General features: G+C 37.1%; 2 protein-coding genes across 2 annotated transcripts in view; one reads left to right on the top strand and one right to left on the bottom strand.

Moving 5' to 3' along the window:
- Positions 1–2,836, top strand: part of pdzrn3a (PDZ domain containing RING finger 3a) — a 20,238-nt gene extending 17,402 nt beyond the window's left edge. Inside the window, exon 8 of the mRNA XM_056448883.1 lies at positions 2–2,836. Within this exon, the coding sequence (XP_056304858.1) occupies positions 2–1,489 (1,488 nt within the window). The 3' untranslated portion in view covers positions 1,490–2,836. The remainder of the gene's footprint in view (position 1) is intronic.
- ppp4r2a (protein phosphatase 4, regulatory subunit 2a) overlaps positions 2,826–12,693 on the bottom strand; it is a 26,823-nt gene continuing 16,955 nt past the window's right edge. The window contains exon 9 of the mRNA XM_056448884.1: positions 2,826–4,330. Within this exon, the coding sequence (XP_056304859.1) occupies positions 3,975–4,330 (356 nt within the window). The 3' untranslated portion in view covers positions 2,826–3,974. The remainder of the gene's footprint in view (positions 4,331–12,693) is intronic.

The following is a 12,693-nucleotide window of genomic DNA, read 5'->3' as shown; positions in this document are numbered from 1 at the left end:
GAGCACACGTGAAGAAGATGGAGGCACTACTGATACAGCAACCTTATTGTCCAACCATCATGAAAAAGACAGTGGTGTAGGCCGCACTGATGAAAGCACTCGTAATGATGAAAGCTCCGAGCAGGACATCTTAGGGGATGACCAGAATTCTCTTTGTGACACCCTCACAGAAAACCATAAGAAGTTCAGCTATAGCCAGGACACATTGGAATGTGGGGACATGCACTTAAGCAATGAATCCTTCCTTTCAGTTGACAATGGAGACAATGGAAACTTCATTGGTATACCTGGCACTGCATGCGAACGTTTCCGGAAACTGCTTGAATTGAAATGTCTTATGAACAGCAACAATCTTCAAGGACTGCTGGAGCACGATGCTACACAATATGGAAAGAGGATTAGTGTAGACTGTGATGATCAAGAGGATCAGATGCTTAATGAGCAATTGTTGAACATTGAGCTGGAATGTCTGAGTATAATACAAGCACACAGGCTTCAGGATGAAGATAGTGGTCCACAAGCCAAAGATCCCTGCACAAAGCACTTCATTCAACAACTAAATGATAAAGATCACCACGACCTCTTAAATAACAAGGTGGACAACGAATGCTTTACTAGTGCTTATAACACTGGAGAGAGCTGTTGGAGCTTACAGCCTGCTTTGGAGTCACATTCTCCTGAATCCCAAAGGATGCTAATTGGAGACAAGGGTAAAGGTTCACCTATGATTAGATGCAACTCAACGACAGCATGTTCAAAACATAACCTCTCTCCTATTCGGGAGATCAGCCCCACCAAGAGTTTAGCCGGAGATCCAGAGGTAACAAATCAGGGCAAACGAAAGCAGAATAAGAGGAAGAACCCAAGGTCTTCTTTACATCATTCCTCATACAAGAACACCTACATCCCAGCCCATGCACAACATTACCAAAGCTACATGCAACTTATTCAGCAAAAGTCAGCTGTGGAATACGCCCACAGTCAAGTGAGCATAGCCAGCCTTTGCAAGAATCCAGAAAACACTACAACTGATTCCAGGCCCAAGTTGGGGTGGAAGGTAAAGGTCCGTAATGACGGAACAAAGTACATTACTCGAAGACCCATTAGGGACCAGCTGCTAAAGGAGCGTGCTTCGCGTATTCGAGAAGAGCGCTACAGCATAACTACAGACGATGATGCAGGAAGCGAACTCAAACTGGGTAGATATTGGAACAAGAAGGAACGCAAGCAACATGCCGTGCAAGCCAAGGAACAGCAGCAGCAACGGGAACTCATGAAGCAGTGCTACATGGAGAACAAGGGAAAAACAGGAACACTCAACAACAAAGAGCCTGACATCATCCAGCTTAGCCGTAAAAAGATGATGAAGAGGAGGAATAAGAGGATATTTGACAACTGGATGACCATTCAGGAGCTGCTGACACATGGAACAAAATCCACAGATGGGACTAAGCTATATAATTCCTTTCTCTCTGTGACAACAGTGTAAGGGATGTCAACCTCAGTTCCTGAAGGGGCCACAGCCCTGCAGTTTAGTGCCAACACATTTACCTGTAGGTTTAAAACAAGCCTGAAAGACTCAATTAGTTTGATCAGGTGTGTTTAATTAGGGTTGGAACTAAACTGTGCAGAGCTGCGGCCCTTCAGGAACTGAGCTTGACACCTGTGGATTACACAATGGTTCAGGGCACTTTACAAGTTTACTGTGTAAAATTTTGTGCAGACTGGTGTGGGAAGACTTGCCTCATTTAAGGGGTCATTTAGGTACTTGTAAACCTACCGAGATTTGTGTGACAGCAGTTCGAATACAGCAATGATGAATTCCAAGTATCTATTTCAAATCTTAATACTTTACAAAACTTTCAGCTGCACCAAAATTAATTTTTGTACCCAAATTTCATATTGGGCAACTTATCCTAGTTTATGCAATAACTCATGCAAAACCTTTTTTACAGTATGCTCTTATTTTCAGTTATTTCCGCTTGCATATCACCCACTTATGCTGCGTTCATACCAGACGCGAGTGATTTACATGTTAAGTCAATGCAAAGACGCGAGTGGACATCCTGCTGCATGAAAAGTGCGAATTACACAATTCGCGTGAATGAAGCGGCGCGAGTTGAGTGTTTTGCACGTTTGATAGTATCGTGCGTTACGTTCAAGTTGGAAAAATCTGAACTTCAGCGGACATTCTCACTGCGTTAACCAATCAGGAGCTTTCTCTTGTTGGGTCGTGATCATGATGTAGCACCTGTTGTTGGTGACCCAAAGGGAAATCCTTCTGCCGACAGCGACAACAATTCATCAAACTGGGCTCGGCTCAGTCGGAAGCACTACTGAAAGCTTCCATCACCCAGGTACAGTTTCTGGAAGAGTTGATGATCTCACAGAGCTGGGTGCACCTCTAAAGGAATCTAGCGGACGAATATATACACTGTTTTTAGCCTTCCTAAAGAATATAAACACAGCTATTCTCTCAATAAAATCCATGTTAGCCATTTAGCAACAAAACTAGAGTCAGCGGGCAAACAGAAGTCCTGCCCATGACACAAATCCACATCTATTGTGAGGCGATTCTGATTAGCGAATGAAGCGAGTAAACTAAAAATATTCACATGTCTATTTACACGTGAATTGCAACATTTATTCATGTGTTCTGCGCCTGGTGTGAACACAGCATTATATGAGATGGCTATCAGTTTTAGGCTTCACCTAGCAATCCACCTAGCAAACCTAGCATTTGCAATCCAAATTAATTGAGTCGGTGATCTAAAATCAGACAAACGTTTAGAAATGTCTCAGCTTGCCACAGATTAAGCATGTCACCGATTTTAATGTGAACATTTATTGCTCTTCAGAAATACTGTCGAAAGCCCAAGCGTTCAGTTCACATGGAGATCATACAATTTCACTTTTCACAAAAGCAGTGAACACTTATCATAATCTACAAAAATCTAATTTAAAAATTCTACATATCAAAAAGGAGCTGTGGAAATAGGTATGGGTGGGACAGCCTCTATACATGTCTGTAGGAAGCATGAAAAGTACAGTTTAAGAGATGTTGCTGTTGACTGTGTTGTTCATTTCAATTGTATACAACTGTTTGCCATCGTTCGTTTTATGAAAGAAAATGAAAAGCTCATAACAAATAAGAATGGCTCAATAGTGGTTAAGCACATTATGTCGGTTGAAAAGACAGGCTCACTATATTAAGTTACACATTGCAACCAACAGCACTCAAGCATCTAGTGCATGGAAAATCACATTAGTCCATTTTAGAATCTATTTACCAGCATCAGTGGATTAATACATTTCGGTGCTATGCTGGGAAGGCAGTTAAAATCAAAGGAGCTAAAAATAAAAGAGAAACAATTAGCAAAGAAAGGAAATCAGGCTAAATTCTGCTATTGAGCACTTTGTGCTACAATCCACCAGATGAATGCGGAAGGCAATAAGGGCAAAAGTGGGTGTTCTCCTGGAATGTTTAGACACCGGTCTGCCATTCAACGGGAATCCTGAGATCATTTGTTGACTGGACATAACTAAAAAGGAAGTGCACATACGCCCCTTACCCTTCAAACATATGTTCACACAAACCAAAGATGTGCCACGTTTTCACTCCTAGAAAAGCAGGCGAGAGACATGAATTTGATGGACACCCATGATTAGAGTAGGATTACAGAAAAGCGCCATGGACACAAGGACTTGTGTTATTCAATGGCAAATGCTCTGCTAAGCCATCAGAAAAGTGAGCTTCCAGTTTTTGAAGTGGTTCTTCAGAGAAGAACCCATATTAACAGACAATGCCCAAAGGAGGCTCAAAAGGAGGAGATGCGTCTCGAGAGCTCTTTAGGGGCGTCACCAAAATGCCCTCTTCTCCTGGTCTATAAAGGATCTGCTAAATTTGCAGGATAAGTAATTTGTGGGGGGGTTTGTACAGTAGAGTGTAAAAATCAACAGCGTGTGGCCACACTTCAGTCTTGCTCCATGTTGTCATCTGCAGTCTCTGAGCTGTCTGAAGTGATTTCTGCGGTGACACTGCCCTCTGCTGGCAGCTCTGTGGAACTGCTGGGAGACGCAGATGGAGTATCTGCACTGGACAGTCCCTCGTCACTGCTGTTATTGCTGCTACTGCTGACTGGGTCATTTGTCTCCTCTGTTTGCTGAGCCTCTGCGCTCTCCTCTTCTTCCTCCTCCTCCTCCCCCGCTTGCTGCTCTTGAAGGTCCGATTCACTGCCAGTTGCTTTGTTGTGGGAAGGGTCGGGTGAATCTTCTGAAGTAGATCTGTCAACCCCATTTTCTACGACCTCTGACTGTGTACTAGAGGGCTCTGTAGAGAGAGAAGCAAAAATGTATTGTAAAATATGCTCAGACACTACTGATATGCAAAGTTTTAAATATTTTTTGTATCTTTTTAAAGGAAGTCTCTTATGCTTGCTTGAAGCAACACTCCACTTTTTTGGAATTAGGATAATTTTACAAGTCAAAGAGTTAATTAGTTAAGTATTACCATTTTTACATCCTTTCAGCTGATCTCAGGGTCTGGTAGGAGCACTTTTAGCCTAGCATAAATCACTGAATCGGATTAGACCATTAGCATTTTACTCAAAATTAAATCTGGAACTATTCCCATGCTAGGTAATAGTACTGAGTAATATCATTGCACCTGCTGCAGCCATGGTACAGCAGCAAAGTTCCTTGATTATTACACTGAAAACAGAGTACTTCCTAGCCATATTGACCAAAAAAAGAAGCAATTTTCATTTATCACTGTGCTTCACACACAGACTTTAAGGTGGGCCGCCTAGGTATATTAACGGCTGCCCAAGTATATTTGGTGACATTTATTTTTTTCCGATTATCATCCATTTACATTTTTTTTGTATTCGCCCAATAGCCAAACATCTGCGATCGATTAACCAGTGGAAAATCTCTCTCACCCTACACATTTCCTACATTTAGTTGTGCGTGCACGTGAGAACCACAGACATGCTCTGCAAAGATGCACCTTTTTGGGACTTAATGCGTCCATTCGGGGTTTCTAAATTTCCTAAAATGTCCAGGAATCGGCTTTTGCTTTCTAAAGTCGTTATTAATTGTATGCGTTTTTGCATTACATTTTTATTTTAAGCCTGATTAACTTTCTTTTGGCTTCGCAGATGAGATTGCATGCACAGCCGCAAGTGCAAGAGAAACATTAAAAGAATTAATTCTTTGATCTAAACAACTCGGATAAACTTTTCTATATACCCAGCCAGGACAAAATTGCAACTAAACTGGCTGCAAAATATTTGTACACCATTAGAAACGGTTAATTTACTTATTTGCCTTATTTAAATAACAATCTACACTTTTTTTCTTGTAATTATTATACTTTTTAGAGATAGTCTGTTTTTAATCCTTTATGTAATTTATTTCTCATTTGCATGTCAGCAGCAGATTTGACCTGTCAGTGGGTGCACATGGCTCCTGAATAAAATAAAAGTAAACAATCGGTGGATTTCTTTTTTTTTTTTTCAAGTCTTTATTTAAAAACAAAAGGAAAAACAAAAAAACATCAACCCATTGAAAAGAACGGTGTATAACAGTGTCATAATAAATAAAAAAATATTGTTAAAAATTACTTTTTTTGTCGCATGGGTAAAAGCTGTGTTTCAATCGGGCTTCCACCACAAGTATATTTCAAACCTGTGGGAAGCACTGCACGAGATGCTAATAATTTAATCTGATATAATTATTTTTGCTCCTAAAAGATAAGTGCTCCAGCCAGATCCACAAATCGGCTGAATGGATTAAAACTCAACTGTTTAGCTCTAGGTTATTTGTTAAAAGTGTAGTGTTTCTTTAAGGGTCTCTTAAGACTACATTCATTTAATCAAAACATAACATTTTTTATTGTATTAAAAAGTCAACAATATTAAAATGACTTTTCCATTTTAATATATTGAAAAATGTACATTATTTCTGTCCTGCACACCTGAAATTTCAGCATTATTAATCTATACTTCAGTGTCACATTATACTTCAGAAATATGCTTATTTGCTGCAACTTTATTAATGATGCATTTTAACCTCATGGTTCTTATTTGGGGTCAAAAAAAAATGTATATCAATGAATGTATTGTTTTTAATGTATAGTTGTATTTCTAGACGCTTAAAAGTTGTTTACAGGTATGTATGTATGTATGTATATATATATATATATATATATATATATATATATATATATATATATGTGTATATGTGTGTGTGTGCGTGTGTATGTATGCATGTATATATATATATATATATATATATATATATATATATATATATATATATATATATATATATATATATATATATATATATATATATATATATATATGTGTATATGTATGTATGCATATATATATATATGTGTATATGTATGTATGCATATATATGTATGTATGTATGTATGTATGTATGTATGTATGTATGTATGTATGTATGTATGTATGTATGTATGTATGTATGTATGTATGTATGTATGTATGTATGTATGTATATATATATATATATATATATATATATATATATATATATATGCATACATACATACATACATATATATATATATATATATATATATATATATATATATATATATATATATATATATATATATATATATATATATATATATATATATATATATATATATATATATACACACACACACACGTATACAAATATATACACACATACAAATACATATACATATACATACATATACACACATACATACGTACATACATACACACACACACATACATACATATATATCCACTATGGATATATCCACTATGTACCTATGCACTTAAACACGCAACAGCATATGTATGTAGCGTCGTCCCAAGAGGAACACTAACATTTTTTTTACAAGCTGGAAATCAAACCGTTTCACAGTTGACGTTTTGAGTTTCGAAATTAGTGAAATAAATGACCAAAGTGCCAAATAATACCAGTTTAATAACCAAGTATAACCAGTATAATTATACCGGGAGGCCCTATAATCCCTCCTGTAGGAGAATTTTGCTTTCACAATCCAAAATAAATACAAGCAATCCAATATCAGTGCCCGAAAACTCCACCCTTTCCGCTATTTGAGCAAAGCAGCTGCCGTTGAGTGCATGAAGTGTCCAACAGACCACACTTAATTTTAACGGTTGAATAAGTGCATCATCTGGGTATTTAAAGTTCACTTCTTTTTCAAGTTTTCAGTGTGAATGCACTACTTGCACTATTTATACTACAAAATTGCATTGAATAGTGCGCAAGTGTGCGATTTGGATGCACCTATAAATATGCATATACTAGTTTTTGGACAGTTATCACATGTTATTTGCTAGATAAGCTCCAGATTTGGCTTCAGTACTGACTAATCTAATGTATATGCACAAATATAATAGTGTAAAGCTTTCTATTAAAAATATGAATTTAAAAGATAGATTTGTGAGGGGCGTACTTATATATGCTGAGCACTGTATATAAAACTAATACTCTCTTTAAATGTGATCTTTGACAGATTATTTGTAAATTGGAAAACAATACACATGCTTGTTTTTTTTTTTTTTTTTTTTTTTTTTTTTTTGCATTTTTATACTGTGGGGGTGGGGGATGGTTAGCATAGTGCTAAACCTTTCCACATTTCTAGCTTTTATAACTTTTCTTAGACTGCAAGATGTTCAATGCAGTAATAATCAAGAATGAATCGGTATGTGCCTATGACTATATAGCCTTTATAAAGACATTATACATCCCATTTCAAGAACAGACTGACAGGCAGAGAGGGATGAGACAATCCATTTCCTGAATGAGCCTGTGCACCAAACCTTTAAAATGAGATTTTGTGAACTCCAGTACAGTTAGCAAATTCCATAAAATTAATCTGCTTTATTATGTGGAAGCCCATTACAACACAATGCATTTTTCACTGCTGGTCATGTCAGGAGAAATTGCTTTTGCGGTGCGTATTAAGGTTTAGTTTCGCTTACAAAAACACAAGTGAAAAAATGAACTAACAGCACTTTCCATTTTTGGCATGTTGTCCTCAATGGTTACCTAGATACTGTGGTAAACAGCTGCTGCTAGTGCTCACTGTGACACTCGTGTTCATAATACAAATGCATTGTGGATCTCAGCCAAATAATGCAATATTAAAAGGGATGAGACCAAAACAATCAAACCAAATGTGAAAACTGGTGAAGACAATTTTGTAAGCTTATAGTTCGACAATAACATATAGCATTAGCAAGTGGTTTAAAAACTCATACAACAGAAGGCGGCACTCTGATGGCCGGCAAAAAACCTTTAGGGAGTGACAAATATCCAGATGTTTGATTAAAAGTGATCTGACATTCACAGTCTGCATCTATAGAGGATGTTAGAAGCTATGTATTTAGATGTATGTCAATGTGTTTAAATCCCTATTCATGCCTGGCATATAATTGGTAATGAATAATTTTTATTAATCTGATGGGCGTCAAGGTGGCGCAGTGGGTAGCACGATCGCCTCACAGCAAGAAGGTCGCTGATCCACACTTCTCTCTCCAATAATTTTTGAAAACTCGAATATTCGGTCAACTTTTGTGTTCTGGAAACTAACATCCTCACCCACCTAAACACTACAATGAAGTGTGTCATCAGATTACAGCAAACTTCATACCCTCAAGATATGTCACGACTAAAAAGCGTCACGCACAAAATGTTTTCGTCTTCCATTTCATTTGGGACGTTTGTGAAAAAGACATAAAAAACTAACATGAAAACACTTTTTTTTTTTTAAAGTAGTAAATCCACACTAGGGCTGTGCGATTAACTGAAATCATATCGAAATTGCGATTTGAATTCTAAATCATCTTACAGCACAATTTTTCCACAGTATGCTATTTAAACCAATCATAACGCAGCACGCCTAAACAGAGCATGAGAACAGGAGACTGAGCTTAATGACAAATAGTCTGCATAAACAGGGATGATGAGTACAGCACAGGAGGACTTGGTGCCCAAAAAAAGTCTATGGCAGGGGTCTCAATCTCAATTTACCTGGGGGCCTGGATGAGGCTGGGCCGCAAGAAATTATTTTTATTATACATTTTTTATTTGTTTATTTTTTCATGTTATTTTTGTTGAAAAATAAAAATAAAGAGATTTGAGAAGATTGGAATTTTTTATTTATTTTTTTTAACACAAAATAAGATGGAAAAAATAAAAATAAAAAATGAATAAGAAAATCAATTAATAATAATAATAATAAGATTTACTGTTATCCACTGTGCTGTTGTTACAGAAAAAAGCAGCAACACTGTGTTGTTGACATTTGTTTTGACTACTTTTACATCATATAGAAATATGTAATGTTTATTGTGTGAGGCGATGAAAATACAATGCAGGTAGAGCGATGCAAATGACCCATAAATAACAGTGCGACTCTATAATTGGTCTGGGTTACCAATATGATCAATATGTGACTGCAGACGCCTACATTAGGCTGCATTGAGTTCCTAACTTTTCTTTTATCCCGCCGCGTACGCATCACTTTGACTTCTTTTCTGCTCACTGCTCGCGAAACAATAAGCACCAAACAATGAGAGTGATTGTAACCACAAGAAAGATGATTGGTTGAAAATATTTTTCAGGACCAATAAATAAACGTAAAGTTTGCTTTAACTAGTGCTTGACTACCATCTGTGTATGGATGGATGGCAGTGCGGGCTGCGAGTTTGAGACCCCTGTTCTATGGTGTGGGATTACTTTGGATAGAGGAAGGCTGATGAATCGCCGAATCAGGTAATTTGTAAGACCTGTCGGTCACATTTTGTGTCTAAAAGCTTGTGGAAAGTGCGAGCTGCGTTGCTTCCTTCAGCATTTAACGTGATTTGTATATTCACGCTCCTTTGTCGTTGCTCAGCGTCCATCAACTGTTGCCTCAGAGGATGTTAAACAAAACATTGCTGCAGGTCTGGTAGTTCTGAAGTTTTATTTATGGAGAAAATTAAAAACCACTGCAGTGTTTGGGTGTTCTGTGTTCATCTTAGGTAATTAGTCTACCTAATAGGGGTGGGCGATATGACCTAAAATTAATATCACGGTATTTTTCATCTTTTGAACGGTGACGGTATAATATCACGGTATTACTTTCAATAGCAAAATAATATACATCTCAAGGAAGAACGGACAAAAGAAAGTCTCACTTCTATCGCTCTTTTTGGTTTTGGTTTGGGTCATTTTAAATGCTCAGTCTCGTTATGAGCTGGTGAGTCAGCCGCACCAATTTATGAGCAGACAGAGCAGGATTCTCATGATGACCACCGGCGCAATACCGCTCTTTGTTATGAGCTGTAGTTTCAGTGTAAACTTAGTAAAGGCGAGTTTCTTTGGCGATGATGTCTACAGTATTAGACTTTATATTTAGCGGACATTTGCGCTGAACACGCGGTGAATGCAACGCATCGAGATTCGGGCACCTTCTCCGAAAACACTCGATTGATCTCAGCTGGCGGATCAACATTTACCTCATGTTATGATCGCTGTCATCTGCGCCATTATTATTATTATTATAACTTTAGGTGAGGTTTGCAAACCTGTGCAATTTTCACTCTTTAGCCGTTTGCATTTCCTGCAGTAACAAAAGCTCCCTGTTATCTGACAGCGGGAAGCGTTGAGTGACTGACAGCTAATAACCAATACTTCAGCAGGGTAGAACGATTCAGCAAGTTTTTAGAGAAAATCAAATCAGATTGCACTACAACCATTATATTCAGACTAGGGGTGTGACGGTAACCGCATCACCGCCATAATGAGATGTCAACCGCAGTGATGTGGTTATTACAGTCATCACCGCCCATTTTAGTTTAGTATTGATTTTTGCTTGTGAATCTTTCAGGATTGTATAGAAAAACAGAATAAACTAAATAAAAGGAATAAAAGGCCTGCCCTGAGTATTTTCCACTTAAATTACAAATTTAGATTACAAAACGAAAACACCGAATCCTTTTTATAACCAGCATAGGCTGTTTTTTAAGCTTATTTTAATAAAGCAGACCTACTAACTCAAATCAATCGCTCCACAGAAAATAAGCATTTTTAACGCACCGCTGTAATTTCTATATCCCAATCCCTTTATCAACATTTTTAATACAAGTCATTATTTTAAAGAATATGACTTAAGAATATGATTTTACCTCAGCGCTGCACTTTTCTCCTTCGCCCTCACGCTGAGCAGGTGACGGAGTGTTGTGAAGTAGTTAAACTCTCCTCAGTTTAATTTACAGTGTCAAACTGGCACAGGAATATCAGTATATTAATATAGGCTTTGCTAAAAGGCTGGTCAAATGTGGGTCTTTTTTTTACAGAAGCTATAAACAGCATGCTGCGACCGGTGATGAGTCAACAATCGCATATATTTGACTTATTTAAAGTAGGCTATAGGCTTTAGCATATAATAATTGTGTGTAAAGAAGTTTATTAAAAATGTAGCTAATATATCACAGGGGTTTGTGTAGCAATTACAGTGGAGTATTAATTAAATCCTTTTTTCCCGTAGAGCGAAACAAACACTGCACAGATGTGTAGCGAATGGAGACGCACAAAAATATACAATTCAGATATTTTCGTCGGAAGAAAAATATTCTTTGAACGAATTTTGTTTTGTACAATTTGTATCTTAGTTTTTGTCGGTCAGTTATTTACAAAATAAACAAGAATAACTAATAACCTTTGAGGTGAAGCGATGTGCCTCATGGTCCGCTATATGCCGCGGCCAAAACACAAACTGGTCTGTTAAATACAATCGTAATATAAATAAAATAAAAGTGAAATATTCAGTTTCGAATATGGAATCTTTGTTAACTGTATGATCAAAATTAAAAGAGCAGCCTATTCGAGATATTCGAAACTGAATATTTCACTTTTATTTTATTTATATTACGATTGTATTTAGTTTGTGTTTTGGCCGCGGCATATAGCGGACCCTGAGGCACATCGCTTCACTTCAGTTTATTAGTTATTCTTGTTTATTTTGTAAATAACTGACCGACAAAAACTAAGATACAAATTGTACAAAACAAAATTCGTTCAAAGAATATTTTTCTTCCGACGAAAATATCTGAATTGTATATTTTTGTGCGTCCCCATCCGCTACACAACTGTGTAGTGTTTGTTTCACTCCACGGGAAAAAAAGGATTTAATTAATGCTCCACTGTAATTGCTACACAAAACCCTGTGATATATTAGCTACATTTTTTATAAATGTCTTTACACAAAATTATTATATGCTAAAGCCTATAGCCTACTTTAAATAAGTCAAATATTTGCGATTGTTGACTCATCACCGGTTGCAGCATGCGCGTCTGTTAAAAGCTTCTGTAAAAAAAGACCCACATTTGACCAGCCTTTTAGCAAAGCCTATATTAATATACTGATATTCCTGTGCCAGTTTGACACTGTAAATTAAACTGAGGAGAGTTTAACTACTTCACAACACTCCGTCACCTGCTCAGCGCGAGGGCGAAGGAGAAAAGTGCAGCGCTGAGGTAAAATCATATTCTCAAGTCATATTCTTTAAAATAATGACTTGTATTAAAAATGTTGATAAAGGGACTGGGATATAGAAATTACAGCGGTGCGTTAAAAATGCTTATTTTTAGATATCTTCGCGGTTAACCGAC

Source organism: Danio aesculapii, chromosome 23 (assembly GCF_903798145.1).
Source record: "Danio aesculapii chromosome 23, fDanAes4.1, whole genome shotgun sequence".
Taxonomy (NCBI): Eukaryota; Metazoa; Chordata; class Actinopteri; order Cypriniformes; family Danionidae; genus Danio; species Danio aesculapii.
This window is presented reverse-complemented; position numbering and strand designations above follow the sequence as displayed.